This window comes from Lepisma saccharinum, chromosome 5 (genome assembly GCF_977018435.1).
Source record: "Lepisma saccharinum chromosome 5, izLepSacc3.1, whole genome shotgun sequence".
Lineage (NCBI taxonomy): Eukaryota > Metazoa > Arthropoda > Insecta > Zygentoma > Lepismatidae > Lepisma > Lepisma saccharinum.
The window spans coordinates 38,918,709-38,940,780 of record NC_139233.1 but is presented as its reverse complement, the minus strand read 5'-3'; the positions used below and the strand labels follow the sequence as shown (position 1 = coordinate 38,940,780).

The 22,072-nt window shown below is 39.2% G+C and overlaps 1 protein-coding gene and 1 pseudogene across 4 annotated transcripts in view; one reads left to right on the top strand and one right to left on the bottom strand.

Moving 5' to 3' along the window:
* LOC145987773 (uncharacterized) overlaps positions 1 to 22,072 on the bottom strand; it is a 376,171-nt gene that overhangs the window by 180,144 nt on the left and 173,955 nt on the right. For all 4 annotated transcript variants that reach the window (XM_083122457.1, XM_083122458.1, XM_083122455.1 and 1 more), the window contains exon 4: positions 13,992 to 14,152. In XM_083122457.1, the coding sequence (XP_082978583.1) occupies positions 13,992 to 14,152 (161 nt within the window). The remainder of the gene's footprint in view (positions 1 to 13,991; positions 14,153 to 22,072) is intronic.
* On the top strand, positions 14,584 to 15,462 carry LOC145987556 (uncharacterized; annotated as a pseudogene).

Sequence of the window (22,072 nt, the reverse complement as noted above, 5' to 3'; positions counted from 1 at the left end):
AGAGATTAAAATATATTAATTTTAAGAAATATATAAAAAATATTACTGCCGTATTCTTGCAGCACATAAAACGTGCAATATTTCACTTTCTCTACAAATTTATATGCTACTAATTTCACTACGACGCCAGAGGTCCCGGGTTCGAATCCTGTCCGGGGCATGAGTGTTTGTGAGTGTCCATTCATCACTCATCCCAATTAGCCAAACGTGGCACAAAAAATATTAAAATAAAGCAAATCAATCAACCGGCTAGGTGGTAGAGCACGTTAGGTTGTTGACTTTCGATCTCGCCATCGAAGTTCCTGGTTCGAGTCGAACACAGACCCGCTTCGTCAAATTCATCTAATCATCACACATCGTCGCGATTAGCCAAAAGTGGAAAAAGAGTGACGAAAAATAACACATACATACATTTGAAAAATCTATTCTTTGAATGTAAACAAAGGCAGCGACTTGTGAACTTGCTTACTGGTTAACTCTTGACGCCTGTACGAATGCATTAGCCATCTACATTTGCCGTCAAGTCTGTAGGGAGGGTGCTGTAAGCTTAGAAAACAAGAAGCTAAAAAGAACGGTGCACCATATGGTAAGAACAGCATAAATCCCAAGAATGGATCCTCTCAATCACCGCTCTCCATTCGCCAAACCAGCTACAGTAAACATTACAGCGCATGCGCCTCCCTTACCGAGATTTTCAGAAATAGAACAGTTAAGAAACAGAGCTCTAGCATGATAAGCATTGTACATGTGGAAAGTGTAAAGGGAACCAATCTGGAACTGCTTGATTACGGATATGCAGTTTTAACCTTTCAACAGCCACGCTGCCGTGTAATTCAATCTTCACATAGTTTGTCCTTTGCCTTAAATACGTAACACAACGTATTCTCTGAAGATACATAATGGGCAGAAAGACTACACAGAACAAATTGTTGGAAAACAATGCGCACGTTGACGTCAACAGCATCGTAAGACAGCAACTTCGTTCTTCACGCAACTTGAGTGCAACGAATTCCACCACTGTGCATGAAGCCTGTTGTTCGACACAGATACGTTCACTGTGAGCCAAGAAACATTTCACATCCAACAATTTTCAGCGAAACAGCACATAGTTGAGTGACGTCCTCTCGACAGTAACTTATGTAATGGAACAACTGACGGAGAAGATAGGTCACGCTGAGATCGCAACTCTGTTGTTATGGAACCGTAGAAAACGCTACCTGCAGCTGATCCTTTTAAAGATGCCCCCATTCATTTCTCCAGGGATCCCAAGTGAGCCTCTGTCATTGTTCTTACATTCACCTGCAGGTTGCTTTCTCGTGCAGTTTAGTGGTGTTCGGATAGCACTCTTGGTGTACTTTCCAAGGGGAAATGTGCACATATTTATGGTGAATAAAGGTCAAATTTTAGGCACAAAAACTGAACACATCTTGAGATCAAAAAAAGTTATTTGTAAAGTGGCAAATTTCGACTTGGAAACTATGCTTATTACACAAAATAAGAGTGTTGTCTCCAATAGCACATTCCTGAGCTTCATCTATGTGAAATCCAAGGTTCTCTGTCTTCATTGTCTCATTGAAATTCATTGAAATATCAAATTAAAATAATCTTGATAAATTTTGTAATGTTAACTATTTTGCATTAATTAAAATATTAGAGTTAAACAGTTGTTCTAAAAAGGTAACTAACAAATTAGATATTGATAACCCGTGAAAAAAAACTCCTCATTGCAAAATCATAATGAAGTAAAGTTGAAATGTTACATAAATGTGCTTGTTTATTTGAACTGAAATAAAAGTGTTCATAATAGTAACAAGCAATGGACCCTATCAAGGAAATTTGCTGTGGTGATAAAAAAAAAAAAGCTATTTTACCAAGTTTAGCTACGTGCACACGATGCCCAGGATCCTGAACGTTTATGCCTCATGAATAAGGAAAGGATTTTAAGGTGCAAAATTATGGTCAAGAAAGGGGGGGAAAAAGATTCTGAGAATGTTTTCAAAAAGGTGTAAAAAAATTGCTGATAAAATCTGTATATAATGCGCGCGGACCGCATCGAGAACTGTGGCTCTGCCGAATAGGTTTTGTTGATGTTCGTGTTTTCTCTCGCGGGTTTTGCCAGATTATCTTGGGAACTATTGGGGCTGCAATGATTATATTATACCATTTTGTAGCTCTCATTCTGGTATACAAAATGAGACTTAGGATTTTATGTAGATGCTCAAGACAAGTGAAAATCCATTATTTTTCTGTCCAATTCTTTTAAACAAAACATGGAAGAAAAGGCAGGAAAAAATGTGCTGAAGCATCAAAAAGGGAGTAAAAAGTGAATAAATGTGCTAATCTCACGAAAAGGTTCAACAAAGTGTGTTTATTTTACTTGATTCCATGTCCTGAAATACATACCTCGAAGCATCGGTACGAAAACAGCTACATTTTCGGAAAGATGCTGCACCTTAAAATCTCCTCCCTACTCATGAATATATTATTTCATAGCACCAACTTGGGATGAGACAAGACAACAGTAGGCAGATCTCTGTCTTCACTCGAGTTGTAAATGCCTCTTGCAATCATCTCGGTTCTGAAGGGCGAGTCTGATCTTGTCTCGCGTAGTATAAATAACACAGCTAACAACAGATCAGTGCACAAAACTTTCACAGCCTTAAGTCATTAAGCAAACATTTTTTCCTAATAGTGTTTTAATGTTTGACTCCTCGTTTCCACGCCACAAACACTTGAGAAACGGGACTTTTGTCCTGAATGTATTCATATTGCACAGGCTCACTTTGTAATTGCTATATACATAATATGTGACTTTCATATAAATAATCAGATAGATAATCCGTTTGGGGGTCTCATAGTTACATAGTAAGATTTGGTTTAAATAATGTTTTCAAATATATACCAACCGAGAAATTTAATCTCGTTTCGATTTTACAGAGGTTCATCCCGTTCTCGTCTCGATAAATGTCGAAGGGTCTGGTCTCAGCACCGACATAATAAAGTCGAGGAAAATCTACAGACAAAACTATCAATCAAATTCCGTCGACGATTTGTTCACGGGCTTTAGCCAATCTCGAAGAATTCGAACCAGGAACCAGTCACTTAAGAAAAGTGACCGGGGGGGGGGGGGAGAGGATCCCGGACTAATCTCTCAAGACAAGATGCACCAGGGAAAGGGAATCCACCAGGGGCTTTAAACCGTTCGAAGATTCCACGCAAGACGAAAATTCCTTGGCTGCCGTAATTTACAATGCCTGGGGGTAAGAAGCCCTTGGGATGAGCGAAGGTAAAAAAGAAAAAACAAGGTGCGAGCGCATTGCACTGAAAAACCAGTTGGAGAAACGAGTTTTCGGGACTTGAAACTGTTGTGTTCTTCGTGATAAAGAAATCAAGGCCTCGTCCTGTCTCTCCCCCTCAATCCACAGGATTAAAAGAACTGTTGGATTCTCTCCGATCTGCATGCTTCGGTCTTCGGTAATTGTGAACGTGCCTCCGCGTACTTTGCTACAACTGCAATCCTTCGAGAAAAAAAAAAAATCGGTCCTGAACAGTGTTGCCAATTGTGTTAAAATTCCACTGTAAACAGCAACATTTTGAAAATCACCTTTTGGCATTCTTAGTGTACAGACACAGACGTAAACTGACAGACAAGTGTTACTGCAGAGAAATAATTGACAAAGCATGTCCCATTGACCATCCTTTTTCCCAGAATTGATACCCAAGATCAGCGGTTTATCCACAAACCACAACACTTACAAAGGCTCAATTTACAGTTATTCTGGCTCTAAATTTACCCTTGCACCCTCCTAAATACAAACTTACACCTCCCCCCGATGGAAAATTCTGGATAAACCCCTGCCCAAGATATTCCGTGATCATCATAGGCACGAAATTTGACAGAGGGAAAGGCAAGGTTCGTCTATTAAACAAATTCATCAAATGTGAGGCAGAGTATCAATTGGCCACACGAAATCACTCAGATAAGTTGTTTTTTTTTTTCAGTTTTCTTTCCTGAAGAGTTTACACTCGCACGGTTACAAAAGGCTCATTAGAACAGAATATAGCAGGAAGCTGATGATTTAATCCGAAAAATAGTAAGTGAATATTTTCCATTTCGCATCATTTTTTTCACTACATTCTTTCTTGTTCCCACATGCACAAAACAGAGAAAGCTTCCACAACAGGAAAGCAACTTTTCTTGAACATTTTTTGTCTGATCTTTCCGTTCAATGCTACAAGACTTCCTCTTGATCCATGTTGTGTGTAAACCTACGATACAAATCCAATATTACCAATTGCAAATACTGACAGACTATTCTCCATTCACTGCAAGAACAAATTTAATATTAACCAAGTGTCATCTGAGAAATGGTTCCTTTTCCTATGTGCTAGTTCAGTCCTAATCTTGCCAATGAATATATTATTTGTCGTAGCTGTACAGCTCTAATACAGGTCTAAGGTCAAACAGCTTCAATATAGCAGCTACGTTGAGTGAGGTGGCTTTATCATCTGCAATATAATCCTACGCGAAAAATTCCTGCACAGTTGTCATTCAAATAACCAATACACCAGTCACGTGTGTTTGTTTACGTTGACTTCATCCATACAATGGACGGAGAATGGATATTTTGAGCTGATTCTGTGAGAGAGAGCCTGTTGATTGTAGTAAGTAGGGCTACGATTTTCATGACTTAGCATTTTTTTTTTTTTTTGGAAAGGTGATGTGTTCCCTAAATATATAGAAATTCATATTATGAAGAAACTATTTGAATTAAGGTGCTTTTTAAGGGCATATTTGGCCATTTCTATGTGATAAAGCATATTTTGATGGATTTTCGGTCATATTCAGCATATTTTCGCTTTTTCAATAAATATACAGTCAGTTTCCAAGTGGATTCGTCCTTACTCCCATGTTCACTCCAGGTTTTTTTTGGACTGCAGATTTTTTTTTATTTTTAATTGAAAATTTACAGAAAAGTATTCATTGTGCATTTCAACTCATCAGGGCCCACAAAGTGAACTAAAAATACTGGGTGTCCCACTTAAAAGTGGTACGCCTAACATTCATTCTGGCGTTCACAAATAAATGGGTGGAATCAGATTAATGTAGTTGCCTACACTGAAATATCGCATTACTTGAAGTCACACGTAATTGTTGAGTTGCGTTCGACAGTTTAAAAGTGATTGTTTGCGGAGATTATTATGCAAAAGTTTGCGGAGAAATGGTGCAGTTCGCAATTGAACACCGGATAGATATTGTTGAATTTTACATAAAGACAGGGTCCATTAAAGAGACTAAAGAAATGTTTGTGGCGAAATACGTCGGTATGAAGCCTCCCACAACCAATGCAATTCAAAAGATGTATAACAAATGGAGGACTACAGGATCCGTTAGTAATGTTTTGAAGAAGAAGCGTCCCACAGTGACGACCCCGGTGGTAATGGACAGAATTCGCAGTAACATATTGAGAAGCCCCAAGAAATCGATACGAAGATTATCTCAACAAGTTGGTGTATCCCGCACAACATGCCATCGTGTACTAAAAGAGCTCCACTTCCGACCATTTCGTGTGACCGTAGTGCATGAATTGAAAGAACCAGACAAAGCTAAACGAGTTACTTATTGCAACTGGATGTTATCTTCGATTGCTGATGGTTACTTGGATCCAATGCTCTTCTTCATGACAGATGAAGCTTGGTTTCATCTTTCTGGTTACATCAACTCACAGAATTGTAGATTTTGGTCACAGGATAACCCACACGTCGTGCATGAGGAACGTCTTCACCTAGAGAAGATAGGCGTTTGGTGTGCAGTGTCGAGAACACGCATTATCGGACCAATTTTCATTGAAGAGACTATCAACAGCGAAAGATATCTGCAGATATTTGAGTCGTTCTATGCACAGTTAACAGAAAATGAAAAAAGACACGGCGTCTTTCAACAAGATGGTGCCACTGCCCACACCTCCAACCAGAGTATGACCCGTATAAGTGAAGTGTTTCCCGAAAACAGGCTTGTCAGCAAAAACCTTTGGCCTCCGCGATCGCCGGACTTAACATCTTGTGATTTTATTTATGGGGAGCTCTGAAAGGAAAAGTGTACGCTAATAACCCTCATACAATAGACCAACTGAAAGAGAACATCACAAACGAGATAAATAACATCTCCCCTGAAGAATTACGACGTGTTTCTCAGAACATTGTACTGCGAGCGCAGCGATGCCTGGATGCTGGTGGATGGCACTTTCAGCATTTGTTATAAACCAGACAGTTTTACAGTTTTACACAGTAAGTGTACCTAACCTAACATAAGATGTGAAAATGTAATTATATGATGACACATGTCTTGAAACTCTGCAGTATTTACATATGAAAAAACAATTCAACTAATATGAAAAGCAGTCAGTGAGTCGTACCACTTTTAAGTGGGACACCCGATAGTATGTATATGAAAATATTTCAGCATAAGTTAGATATTGATGTTTGAAACAGTCTAGTTATAAGGGCATATTTTTCAAATTATAGTGCATATTTTGTAAAATTTTAGGTCATAAGAGCATATTTATTTTGTATATTTTGGCGATTTTTAGGTCATAAAAATCGTAGTCCTAGTAATAAGATTACAGCGACCATAACAGTTGGAGACATTTCGCCTTGCACAGTTGGCAACGCTGGATGCAGGCACCCTTTACAGAACAGACTCTTTGAACGCTTGAAGTACTCGGTGAAGAGCATGCCTCATTGCAAGAGTTCCGGGTTATTTGCGCGACGATCAATCCGCCCTCACAATTGATAACAATTCAATCACTGCCTGGGAACATCGAGAATAGGACAGCGCAAGCAAGACAATTAATGTTATATCCAAGACCGGCTGGAAATCGGGGCAACGTTCCGTTACGTCTATCGGCAGCAAATTTGCGGCTTCGCAGATAACGATGCTTCTTGCCGTGGAGGAGGAAGTTCGCAAGGTAGTCATTTGGCGAGGGTAACTACTGGCATGAGTCTTTAGTTGTGTGGGGCCCTTCCACGACTGTGGGCGGCCGTTGTTAAGGATGCAAGAAGTGACGACACTGAGATGGAGTCCCCCACCCCTAGGCACATACACGCACTTAGAAATTTTTGCTGTTCTTACTGCATGAGCCGCGGTGTTCTAGTCGGTAGAGAGCCTGACTGCCTCGCGGGAGACCCGTGTTCGACTCCCGGGGTGGGTGATCCAAAGTCGACATTTTTCCGGCCCTGTTCCCGCATAAAGCGGCTCTGGGGCTCGCCCAGCCTCAAATCAATGGGTACCTGGGGACAACCCTTGGGGTAAAAGCGACTGTAGTGTGGTGCTGATCACATCACCTCCAAAATGGCCTAGATCGAGAATGGTCCACCCTACCCCACATCCCCTAAATATGCATTCAAGGCACGGTGCTATATGTACCGGGAATTTTACCTTTTATGATGTGTCGCTTTTTCTACCTCTAAGCTAATCGTGACTGTGATGAACAACCCAACCCAGTTTTAAAAATATATTCACAGAATGGACTCTTTTAAAAATATATTCACAGAATGGACTCTTTTAAAAATATAACAGGATGTAAGGGGTGATTCTCCGAGAAAGCTCCTAAAGTCAACTAAAAAGTCGACTGGCTAACTGCTTCTTGTAGGCCAACGAGGCTCTGGCGACTGGAACCGCGACCAGGATAATCCTCTGTGGGATTGTATTGTCCTGTTTATCCTTATGTGTGCTGCGTGAACCTTTACAGCCTTGGCTCTTAATCATGGTGTGGAGGTTTTATCTTCAGAGACAGTATAGCTTTAGTTGTTAGTAGTCTATGACAATATTACTTTTAGCAATTGATCTGGGTTTTTTAACAAACTTTATTTTTTGTATTAAGTTCCTGTCTTCTACTTTGTTTTAGTTAAGGGATTATTCCCGTATTGCGTGACGGGCACAAATTTAGGGTATTGGGGAAATGGCACATAAGTCACAATCTGTTGCTTTCACTTAAGTGACACTGAATCAGTTAAAGAAGAGATTATAACTATAATTTTATGTTGGGCATGTGTAAATATTATAAACAGTGATGCAACACATATATCCTGTCTATAGTACTATTTGCTATTAAAAGAATAAACGTCAAAAACTATCTGCTGTAAAATTGCATTTTTTGACTTAAGTGCTTTTCCCCGAACAGCCTAGAAATAGCCTATGTGGCTGACGTTCCCATAATTGTAAATCAATCAATCAATTAAGAATATCAGGATGCAATTCCTCCATATCCACGTAAAATACGACACTGAGGAGGTGAAAACTGCAAACTGTTACCAGCACTGCCACATTTTGAAGAGGGTATCGGCGTATTCTCCCATAAACCGCCAAGGATACAAAAATAATTTCAGCTAGCACTTGTTTTCCGGTGTAAATCATTTCGTAAAATTTAGTTATAGATGCACTGCACTTTAGGATAGAAATGGTGAAGTGAATGAACGGATCATACACTTCACGCACGCACAAGAGCCGTCACTAGAATCCGCACGCGCAAACGTACGCACAATGTGTTTCCAAAAAAAGAGCACAGACCACAATGATAAATTGCATTTCGCATCAAATGTAGGAGAATGGGGGGCTAATATTTCTGAGCACACACGAAAACGGTTAAGAGGCAGAGACCTCTGGCGGCGCAATGCGGAATTCACATGTCGCAGAAAAGGAGCACTCCGCGAAAAGGGTGATGCTTTGCATAAGGCAATAACAAACAAAAAGTCGAGACACAAAAAAAAACAATAACAAATGATCACCTCGTTTGCTGAGCCGGATCCTTCCATTGGAGCGGGCTTCCTTGGAGGTGTTGGCTCCCATGGTACATATACACGCAGTCAGGAGGTTCCACGCTCGTTGCTGTACACTTCCTCCTCCATCTCTTCTGTTCGTCTCGGCCACTCTTCCACCAAGAATAGAGCCGCGATTCGCAAGCGGTGCCACATGGCCGAACAGGACACGCTAGACCGACCCGATCCACGCCGGGCTCAGAGATGCACTGACTGGCTTCGCCGGTCGCCTCCGTCACGGCTCCCCCTCCTCTCTTTCCACCCGGCGCGGCGAAGGTGGAAGCACGCTGGCGGCCCCGGTCGGTTCCCCCACTCTGCCATTCTTACCTAGTTCGTCTGGGGGATACCTTGAAAAGCAATCTCATCGGATGTTCTGGGTCGCAGCCTGCGATATCAATTGGCAATTGTACCGGAGTCGTCAGCTTCAAAGTTTCGTCTTTTTGTGTTTGATGAGATGTCGACACTGCTAGCGAGTTCCGGAAAATATAAATGCTCAAAATACACTTCCAGAAAAAAATATATATTCCTTCCCGAATACAAAAAACAGCAGAATTAACATTCCTGGAAACATATAACTCTCAAGAATTTACTTCCAGAAAAATAATCACTGTAATTAGCTTCCTTAAAAACAGTTTTTCAAATTTACAAAATACTACTTCATCGATTAATATTCTTTTCTGTTATTATCTATTTATTTTTTCAATTTTCAGCGCCATTTTTAGTCTAGTCAAGCGGGTTAAATGGAAACTTAATATTAAATAATCGTTCAAAACTGCATTGCCTTCTAGGATGTCACTCTGGCACCACAATATCTAAAATCTCATTTCAACTGGTGCAGAACGGTTGGAAAAGTACAGCATTATACTTCGCTAATGTAAAATTTGAGATTTTTTTAGATCAACTGACGCACTGTTACTATAAATATGCATTTTAAATATAATTTGGATTGTTTTACTTAATTGCCAGGTCTTTGATAAATCATCATCTATCTGTCATCAACAAATTTCACTAAGCACCGTTCACTCATATTATCCACCTCCACCACACTACATTAACAAATTCTCATCTTCTATGAAAACTATCAGGTGCTGCAATATTTTCCTCTGCGTGATCCTTCTTTGTTTAACTTTAGAGGGACACTGTATTAAAAAGTCTGACTAAACTCTCTAATACCCAATCCTTATGTGGACCTTAAAGACTTACGTGATCCAGCGTGATATATAAATTGTGTGAAACCCTTCATTGCCGCACCTTTTCATTGGCCGACAAGGCAAAACCAACATAGCTTCATTGGTTAGCTTCTCAGTTTTCATTCCCTGGTATAATACAGATATTCGTAGCATGGGAAATGCTAAACAAGTCCAAATTATGTTTACAGGGTTTCCAGATAGACCAACTGCAGTGTATTCAGTGACTAGATAAGGAAGAGAATTGTAGGAACACGTAAAATAAAGGATTCAAACGCGAGCTACACCTCGATTCTTTCCTTCTATGAAATGTTTCTGTATTTTGCAACAGGTGACGTGAACATGGAAGTTGCAGCTATGTAACGCCGTGATGTATATGCTACCAACTTTACTACAACCAACAGCCTGGTTGCATATACACAAAGGAGCAACGAAACTTGATTTCAAATACTGAAACTTGTGGGAAAATAGTTATATATATTCAGTGGCGTGCCCAGAGGGGCACCCACCCTACTAGCTAATCTTTCCTTTACTTCTATCACTGTGAGGAAGTGTAAGATTTAGTGTGGTCATATGCCTAGATTACTTAAAAAGAATGCAGACCCACAAAAAATTCGCAAAATGATTTGACTGACTGAGAAAAGGGAAAGGTATACGCCCCCCTCTCCTTTCAGTCTTTGGCAGGGAAGAGTACAGTGCAAAATTTGTTCGGAAATAATTAATGTTACTGAAATAATCACATGCTGCATAATACTGAATATACTATCTCCCATTTCATACAATCAAATGCCCTTTTCTACTTTAATCATCGGATTTGCACAGTCAGTTGAATCCAACTTTAAAGTGCTTGAAACAATCCTTGCCTTTTCCAATTAAGAAAAATCGCATTCGAAAATCTCTCACGAATGGTGTGATGTTTTGAAGCCCTCCATTCTGATAGTAACAAACAATATACTTTGGTGAGGATTGGTGCTGCCGTTAAGAATGGTATTTTCCACCAGATCATTGTTTTTTCACCAAACCGCAGCTTATCTTCTGAGACCCTGAGCTGCTCTTTCAGAGTAAGTGATGACACATAACCTTCCCTCAGACCGGAATCCAGTATTGATCACTGTCTCGTACCCTCCACCAGAGAGCAGCACAGGCAGTCTCGTGCAATAAGACTAGACCGAAGCAGACTATCCAGTCGCGAAAAAAGCTATATCATGCAACAGCTGCTTCACGACCGAGTAGAGCTGTATATTAACGACAATTACTAATTGCAAGATAACAACGTCACGCTCAACTGCGTTATGCACTTCTGCACTTGGCACGTATCTTTATGAACGAGTTAACGTGTATGTTTGAACTTATTAACGTGTAATAATTTCGTACTTCACACTTCTTACGACACTCAAAATGATTTTGACCGGAGCTCGAAAATTACCGGTGGAAAGTCGCAAAATGTGACTAAGTTTTTACCTTTGGTTCTAACTCAATCTATCAGATCTCAATTTTCCGCGACTACACAATTCTGGTCCTCACAAACATAACTGAAATTCCTTGTTGTGTGATCCTAAAAATTTGCAAATGTGTGTTTCCGATACAAGAGTCTGCATCTGTTTTCGTGCTATTTAATGACATTTTGGTGTGTTTATGTTGTCATCTTCAAAGAGAAAAAACTGCAAGATAGGGAATTGGTATATCAGGTATTGAGAATGCAAATAACTCAAGGAAGACGTGAGAGATGGGGGAAAGATGGCGTAAGAAAGGTTGATTGACAAAGTTTAAAGGGAAATTTGTTGGTTGAATGCATTATAATGTTTCATATTATTATGAACTTTTATTATGCTACAGTTATTTTTAAACAAAACCCATTGTCTATTGTTTACATTGTAACCATTTCATTTGGATTGTTAGCAACAGATTGTACTTTAAATTTCAAAGAGATAAGTTGTTTCATAAATCGGCAATAATATTAACACTGTCACACATGTTCCTGTCGATGCGCGATCTTGAATCCATTACGTTATTTCCTGTTTTCTTTTGTAGGCCGAGCCAGTGTAAACATAATTGCCTGAAAATATTTTATATGCACTGTAGTTGTCAAAAACAATGACAAATTAGATACGCCATCATGTCTTCCTTTCAGACAATTCACCATCAGAACAATTATATAAATTCAATTCTCAACAATGGAAAGAAAAGTTTTCCCAAGCATGCATTAAATGCTATGTAATATAAGTTTATTAAACGTTAAAATGAGCAATAAAATAACTCAAAACCAGAGAAGGTGTGAAAAGCACAACCTCAGTACATAAATTTCAATCTCTCTGGGTGATATAAACAATTACACGCCCACTCACATTTTCCGAACCTCTGTTAGGCGAAGGTATTTCTGTTTTGACTTTCAGATATGGTGCTTGCCAAGTTAAGAGGTAAGCAGTCGTGACTATAAGAGCCTTGGAGATTTCACAATCAGTTATCGCACACAGTGTTGCTTGCAAACTAGCTGCAGGACATATTTTCACTTCCTAAAAGTGCAAAACGTCTCGACTGGCATATAGCTTTGGCACAGTTGCTAACAGATCAGTGTTTAGAATGCTCGTGGGATTTTTCTTCCGTTCAGCAGTTAAATCAAACGCTGCGCTGCTGAAGAACATATCAAAATGCTGACTACATGTTGAAAAATACTGAACACTAAGAATATGAAACACATGAAAATTCTGTAGGTGAGACAAACTAAAACCTTGTCGAAGATATACAGGAAAGAACACAAAAGAACACTCAACAGCAAGAGCAACGAATGCATAAAAAATGAAAACTCAGGATCGTATTGAACCGTGATAAAAAATTCAAAACTGCATTGAATTCAGCAGTGTCTACTTTAACCGTAACAGAAGCAAGTCTACAAAGTTCTGGGGGCCGTGGCCAAATTTATTCTAATGAATGGCTGTGCCTTGAAAAATCGAATATCTTAATTTGGTTACAGATACTCCTTTAGTGGAAATATCAAGCATTTATATTCATGATCATCTTGGAGTTAATTTAGCATCTTTTCATGTAAACTTACATTTTCATGTGGTATTCTGCAAATCAATGTACAGTACGTATGCACTATTTTTGTTAATGTTGAAGTAGTTACAATAAGCTTTTATTCTCTTTTTTTAGTATTTTCACAACATTACAGTACATTATTAAACTGCGTTGTAAAAATATGTTCTCTATTTTTTTCCACGTGTGAATAATCTGGCGCAAGGGCTCTTCTTCAACCGTGGACCTAGTGTGAGTGCCCCTCTTGCCCTTTCCTAGGGCTTTCTGTTTTCTCTAATTATTATATGTGATTTGTACACTTAGTTCGATGTTTTAGGAATATTTTCTGTATATATGATGACGTTAATGGGCTATTGTGCTACATTCATTTCGGGTTAATGTGAATCCGCATTACCTAGTTCGCCCCTCCCCAGTTTATAAATATTTTGAGAGATCTCTCTCCAGTTATGCACTTCCTTCTAGCATCCAGCTGTTCAAAGTTTCTATTAAGTCCCCTAGAAGCAGACAACAATATTTCTTCTTTCAGTAATAAAGATTGAGGAAGATAAACAGGCAGAAAATTGGAATTTGTTTTGGCAATCTACTGGTCACTGCACTCGTAAAAAGTACAAAGTTGCTATAATGCAACTCGTATCTGCAAGATTGATTACCAAAAAAGCTTTTCGCTGTCCTATACCAATATTCAGGGTTCATACATACTTATCCAAACAAATTCCCGGACTTTTCCAGGTTTTTTTATTATATATATGAAATTTATGCAGTTTTCTATTGCTTTTTATAGCCCTAGGTCAGTTTCCTGATATTTTCAGTTTTTCAAAGATTTTCGCCTCACTGGGAACCCTGATGTTTTACAACTACATGCAGAAATATAGGCTGCATTCTACAACTCCATGCAGAAATATAGGCTGCATTCTACAACTCCATGCAGAAATATAAAATTAAGCGGATACTTACTGGAAGATGCTGATTTTGTCGAAGCTTTGCTGATGGTCTGGGACTGACTGATGCTGACGTCACTCAGGGAACTGTGAGGCGAGCTGTTCGGGGATCCGGTGTTCTGCTGGTGTCCGCCGTCTCGAAGGGATGACTCTGTGGCCCTGGTGCGGACTCTCCGGCTGGGGACAGAAGATTAAATTACAGCTAAGGACAAACCAGGGCAAGTTATCGTTGTTGCATTGTACACAAAAGTACACCCTCGATTAGAAGCTACATTTATAAACTTGGTTTACAAATATTTCCCTCCCTTTGTAAAGAAAACAGTTTGGAACAGAAATAGGGAAAACGAATGGAACCGGAAAAGAGGGCAAACAAAGAGTTTGGAAAGGAAAGAGAGAAAAATATCTGAACGAAGAGGGTCAAAGAAAATATATTAGAAGCGAAAGAAGGTAAAATAAGTGAGTTTAGATCCAAAAGAGGGGGAAAAGAAGAAGTATAGAATCGAATGAGAAGTGACGAAATAACCGAAAGAGAGGAAAAGAAAAGAGCTAAGTACCGCAAGAGGAGGAAAGAGTCAAGAACATAAAGAGGGGGGAAAAGAAGAACCTAAAGAACCAAACGGACAGAAGAACCGAGAGAGCAGAGGGAAAAAGAAGATCCTAGAGAGCAGAGGGAAAAAGAGAAGATCCTAGAGAGCAGAGGGAAAAAGAGAAGATCCTAGAGAGCAGAGGGAAAAAGAGAAGATCCTAGAGAGCAGAGGGAAAAAAGAGAAGATCCTAGAGAGCAGAGGGAAAAAAGAGAAGATCCTAGAGAGCAGAGGGGAAAAAGAGAAGATCCGAGAGAGCAGAGGGAAAAAGAGAAGATCCGAGAGAGCGAGGGAAAAAGAGAAGATCCGAGAGAGCGAGGGAAAAAGAGAAGATCCGAGAGAGCGAGGGAAAAAGAGAAGATCCGAGAGAGCAGAGGGAAAAATAGAAGAGCCGAGGGAGCAGAGGGAAAAGAGAAGAGCCGAGGAGCAGAGGGAAAAAGAGAAGAGCCGAGGGAGCAGAGGGAAAAAGAGAAGAGTCGAGGGAGTAGAGGGCAAGCAAGGGAACCCCGAGAGAGCAGAGTGGAAAGAGAAGCTCGAGAGAGCAGAGAGGAAAGAGAAGCTCGAGAGAGCAGAGAGGGAAAAGAGAAGAACTGGGAGGGCAGAGGGGAAAAGAGAAGAACTGGGAGAGCAGAGAGGGAAAAGAGAAGAACTGGGAGAGCAGAAGGAAAAAGAGAAGAACTGGGAGGGCAGCAGGAAAAAGAGAAGAACTGGGAGGGCAGCAGGAAAAAGAGAAGAACTGGGAGGGCAGCAGGAAAAAGAGAAGAACTGGGAGGGCAGAGGGGAAAAGAGAAGAACTGGGAGAGCAGAGGGGAAAATAGAAGAACCGAGAAAGCAGAGGGAAAAGAAGAACGGAGAGAGCAGAGGGGAAGAGAGAGAAACCGAGAGACGGAAAACAAAAGATAACGGAAAGATAGGAAAAAGAATAGTTACAAAGTATATGATGAATGTCGGACAAGAAAGGAAATAAAAGTATAAATTTATCCATAATATCGGTTCTTCAGTAATGTCATACAGGTCCATAACAGTTATTAACGGTGAAATTCTGTCGTAAAGAAGGGGTTGGGGGCAATTCTCAAAAGAAAGCAAAGTGTGAATTGCTGAAACGTTATCATCAGATTGGCAAACAAACCAAGTTCGCTTGCAAATTATGATTATTAACAGCAAGCATCTCATTTGCAGCGACGAAACTTTCACAATTTTGCTTTCTGGCCGTAAGCATTCACCTACCAGTTCCGTTGATGTAGCAGATTTCCACGTGTGCCTTGTAATCAATAAAGAGAACAAACGCTTTGATTGCTTCGGTTCCGCTCACGGCAGTGTTAAACGCGAGCTGAAACTTACTGTTGCATACATATCACGTGATAATCTCTCCACGCTGGCTGCCTTGGGAACGCGCTGGCATGATCAAAAGAGAAGGTCGATGTATGTCACTATTTCAGGACAATTAGCTGCTCTGTGGCGGACCTGTGATCTACTTCTCGTGAAACATGGTTTCATCGAGACGAGATTCCCACCTTGTGATGGGTGCCGTTTCTCTGCTAGGGCTACGATATGCAATTTAGGTACTGATACAGGACAAAGGTACATGCATAGCCGGCCGGCCCTAGGGAGGGGCAACTGGAGCACTCGCCCGAGGCCCCGTTCCTCAGGGTGCCCCGCGCCAGTTAAAAATAATTGCTTGTGTACTGTATATTGCGACTTATAAAAACGCTGGTGCTTCCAATTACGTAACTGAACTGTTTTTTATTCCTTCAATGACTGTTTTGACTCTTTAAAATATCAAAAATTAATGAAATTACATTCTAAACGAAAATGGAACATAAACATCGTATTCAATTACAAGCATAAATAGTTAATATGTACTGTTCGTTTAATTTTGGAATAAAATTAAAGTAAAAATATTATTTTGTAGAAAAAAAATATAAATCACTATAGCGTCGAAGTTCAATTAAAAATAAAAAAAGAATTATGATACAGAATGTTATTGGATATGATTAAAAATTGTCACTTTGAAACTTAAAATAATAGTTTGATATTGAACCCACCAATTTTGTAATTAAATATGACCAACGTCGCACAGGTGAAAAGAAACACTAAATTAGTAGCTTTTATAGGCCTCCCTTAATTCTTGGTTTTAAACTTCAACATGTTTTGCACTTAGGTAACAATACGAAATATATACATTAATTGTTTGTTAATTCTAATATTGCTTATATTGTGATTATATAGGACACTTGTCCTTCAGACTAAGCAACAAAATCTGATTTTTTTTTCAGACCTCTGAAAAATGTTGCTTATAGGTCCTGCGTATATTACGGATAATTAAAAATAAGTGCCGCTAATATATGTAGAGATCCCACTTATAATTCCCATTGCCAATAATCCCAGACAAGAAGACATCCCCAGTGTCTGTGCACTCGACTGTGTGACGTAGATTTGGGAAGATTATGGAGGAGCGTTTGCAGAAGGGATTTTCGAACAGGATCGAGTTTCTAAATCTGTTCCCGTGAGGGTCTGGGAGCAATTTTTTTTCCAAGTTGCGCCTGGGCGGGGGTGCTCGTATGCGTGACGAAGGGAAGGTGAACCAGTGACTGGGTGAACCCACAGCCACCTACCTGGCACTGTGCCATGCCCTCGCCTACTTCCATGAGTAGCAGGCTATACTTCATCTCCAACCCAAACCTTTCTCAACGGAATTCCTGCAAGGAGCTCTTCCGTGAGGGTAGTGTAAACAAGTCTTGCTCCTGCTAGGGTGCTGGCGGGTACATTATGCACAAAATATTGGGAGATATGCACTAATACACAAACACGTGGCGTTTTATTTTTCTATTTAGTGCAGCAAGAGCTAGGAAGGTACTGAGACCATGATTTAAAAATTGACACGAGAACGCCACAAGACCCTTCGAGACGAGACAGAGTTTTATTGTTCGGTACTTTCGTATTACATTTGAAAAATTTACCTAAAGAAAATTTACTTGAGTAGATGGGACTTCTTCAGACGTACTAAGTAGATAAACACATGATTATTTGCAGATAACTTGATTGATTGATTTGGTTTATTTTACTTCGGTTTTATGCCACTATTCGCTAAGCGCAAAGATGATGAGTGATTATTCGTTATTTAAAGTCGTTTATCCGCCACTTGTGACTAATCGCAAAAATTAAGATGGGTGATATGAAATTGATAAAGGTACACTCATAAAGAACACCCATGCTCAGGCCGGGATTCGAACCCGGAACCTGTGGTGTCGTAGCGCACTGTGCTAACCACTCCGCCACGGAGCCTGACATATGCAGATCAGTAGTTTACTTTTATTTACAGTAATTACAAGTCAAGCTTCCCGTAATCAAACGATTAGCACTGTCGTCTTTGGTACAAGCTGTCCCAAGTTAGATTCCCAGTGTGAATTCCAAAGGAGGTCTGTACTGCAAGCATCGTGAGTACAATTTGAGAGTTAGTTACCTGAAAGAAATAGTAACGGATTCGAGTCTCCGAACGTGGAAAACACCGGCTGACCACGTACACCCAACGAAAAGCTCTTGGCTGAACTTCGCCCTCGACGGCCTGTTTCCGCCATGGTTTTTTTCACTTTTTAATTACAAAATCAATCTGTTTGTGGCAATTATGAGCCTATGCTACCTAGATGCATGTATTCAGGACAAAATTCAGTTTTTCGAGGGTCCGTAATGCCAGAATGATGCATCAAACAAAAAGCTTTACTATGAAAAGTTGTTTGCCTCAAATGATCTCTATACACTGTGAAATTTTATGTGATGAAACGTTGTATGTCTTGATTATGTTATAAAATTCGAGACTCAAAACGAGACAGATACTGATCTTTATAGATCGAGACAAGATCACCTCACCTGAGTTGTCTACATTTAAAAAAAAAAATAAAGTTAGTACCGATCGCCTCCATTAAGGTTAGAATTAACTGATTACTCCCGACATATCAAAAATAATAAGTCATTCATTAAGGGAAGATTAAACAGCGATTGTCCCTCCTCTTCTGACGCCGAAAGTCAAGTGAATGTGCCCCCTCTACATGACGTCTCAAAGTAGTAATAATAATGAATGGATAAAAGATAACATTACCCCCCAAAAGGTGCAAAAGTGCATTTTCAATTAAAAATGATTTTTCACGTCTGTGGAAAAAAATCATGCATAATTCCACGAATTCACCTTATCCCGATTTTACTTATGCAAATGTCTATGTGGAAAATATGAATTGACCTTTCAGCGAGTTCTCTCTAAATATAGAAAGAATAACATCAGTCACCCAACAAAAATGAAAGATCAATAAGAAAGAAAAAGTAGGCTACGACTACAGGGTTAGATCAGCAATCGCCTGGTTGAACGAAAGGAAGTTCACATACTACAAAATGATACGAAACAACTCGCAAAGGAACTTCACGCTCATTAAACTACGCTCTTGATGATAAGAATAAATGGAAGTGCTTATCATGGCAAACGCTCATGAACAATCACGTAATGCGAGTTATGATCTCTTGTGCAACAGAAAGTATAGGCGCCTTGCACTTGAATCGCAAAGAGAGGAATCGCAGACTCTTACTGGTAGAAAGGCCCACATTCGAGCGTGTAACCGTGAGAAGACACTCTTGACCTACTCCCAACGCCGAACATGATTCCCATATAAAAATCCGTCGCCAAGAAGGCAAAGGTTGGGTCAGGCTGAAAGGTTAACGTCTGCTGACGGAAGAACAAGAATGTCCCGTAAATGTTGTGCGTTTGATTTGCCTTCACTTTATAGGGTGAAACGTTTTAATACGCTACGACTCATCATACCACTTGGGAATGTTGTGCTACGCCCATATGCACTAGAACGGATAGAATGCACTAAAATCTCTAAAGCAGCACTGCTGAAAGAGAAGCGTGACGAGAATTTCATAAACAATGATGAGGCGTCACAATTTAAAATAATTTGTGCTTGGTTCATTTGTATAAAACTTTATGCACATCTACAAGATATTCATTATTCATTAAAATAAATTATCTTAAGCAAAGCATATAAAATGTTACGAAGGCAAAGAAGAGAGACTTGCATATACACAAAAAAACCTTTAGTGGTTATCTACGAAACGAACAGATTTTTTTCAGCAGTTCTTTAAAGAGACAGCAACAATTCTGTTTCATCCCTGTTTACCCCTCAAAAAGCAAAAACAAAAAAGTAAAAATTCAAAATAAATTACTTTCACACGAAAATTGTCATTACTTTTTTTAAAACATAATTGGGTTTGTGTATAAAACTCTCGCCAAGTTTGTGTTCATGCATTTTTAGACGTGGGATCAGGTGTGTCCCTAAATACGTACAACAAAAAAATTGAGCAAGAATATTTTTTGTAATTTGGTAACATATCTTAATTTTATCCTTGAATTATGATTAAAACTTCACAATTATATCGCTCACCAAAACTAGCAGATACAGAAATTAACACATTTCATAATTTGACACTGAAAATATTTTAGTCATATCCTTTAAGTGTACTTTTCCAATCAAGGCACGCAGCATTCTTCGGTACTATTTCAAACACGGAGAAGACAATTCGAGTAACAAATTCTGTGCCTTAACTTCAACGAATTGACTATTCGGTTTCATAATACAGATGAATATACCACAATAACAGGAAAATATGCGAAGGTTCAATATGAATAAATCGTTATAGTACGTTGTGTCTGATCTACCTCACTGCTCAAATGACAAACGTTCCAGTTTTAATAACACACTGTGTATACATTAACAAAGATAGCACATAATTACGCGATTGTTCTGAGCAGATCTTGTTTACAAAATAAGCATTATGATCAGAGTTAAATGCAGCCATTATACACATTACTGCTTACCTAAGATGAAGAAGTATCCAATCTATGCTATCACACATTTTGCCAAGGTTATTAGAAGTATTTTGCCAGCACAAGTCACAATTATTTTGGTAAAAGTTTAAGAAGCAATGAATGAGTGGAGATGGAGATCAACATTATAAACCAAAAAACAGTACAAATTATTCTCAACGTCTTTTGTTGGCTAAACTTGACTGAGGCGTTTTTAGTCCATAGTTGTCAGGACTTTGTTCTGAACAGACAACTTTTCCAAATGAGAACTCGAATAGGAATTTTGGAAAGTGGGAAGAATGAATCAAAATAAGAAAGAAAATGAAAACCTCTAAAGATTATTACTAGCATACATATACAGGATTGGTGGAAATCACACATCACTATATTTACATTTAACGAAATGATGCTCTTGGTGACCATGTGCGAGACACATGTTAGAGCAATCTTATCGTCATTTTGAAAGATTTAAGTTGACTAATGGTGAAAGGGCAGCATCTTCCAGTCTAATATTAGATATATTTGACTATTAGTGCAATTAAATTTTCTTTCTCTTATTCACAGACATCTATCACCAGAACGGCAGAGAAATTATCAATTAGTTAGCCCTATGAATTTAATAGCAGATCTCTGTGCATGACCATTGTTAAAGTACTTCCAAGACACTAACATAGTGGATTCTGGATATTTCTAGACAGTTAATATTGTATTGTAAATATGGTTATATCTTATACGTTTCGGATCATCTTGTATGTAATATGCAATACTGAAAGATACAAGAAAAACTCGAAAGCGGTAAGCAATTGGTAAACTACAAATATCACACGATTATCGCAAAAGCGTAAGATTAACCACTTTACTGCAAATTTTTGCAGACATATCTTTGTATTATATGTCTAAAATTATGAGTTCTAAAGAATGTGTCACCTTGTAATCAAGGGGTCCTGGGCTCGATATCCAATGGAGGCACATTGCACAGTGGTTCGGCTCCCACCTTAAACTGTAGGTCCAGTTTCGATTAGCCTATCTCTGCAGAAAGTGGACTTAAAACAACAATTCAATTCTAAAGTGTGTCATTTTGAGAGTCGTTTTGGAAGCTTAGAAAAGAGTAGTTATAAATTTAACCTGAGCTAAGATAAATAGGCCCCGTTTAACCCTATAGCATTGTTTCACATTGAAAATCGACAATTCTTGTCTAAACGTTGAATATATTGTTAGATAATTGCCTGGCATCCTGGTGATCGAAGAAAATAAACCTTTCTGAACTAGATCCAACAAGTCGATGGCCCTTGGAAGCAATCTTTTTGTCTTCAACTTGCAATTACTTCCTGCTACACTGGCCCATTAACTCTGAATCCAAAGACCTGAAGATGATTTTCTGCTTGCTTTATTAAGTGTAACATCAACACAACCTCTGGCATCTGCAACATTGCGGCTCTAGACTTAGGAACATAATTACAATTATATATGCTAATTGTGATGGAACAAGCATTGTTTAGTCACTACAGTTTTAGCGCTTGAAGCCCTGAGGGGGAAAAAAAGTAGTATGACTAGAAAAATTTTGCAAGGAACCAATGCTAAATAGAGGCCAAGTACTATGGTAACCTGCAAGAAGAATGCCGAGTTTACGTTTACACGTGCATTCTTGTTTGTTTAACGTTG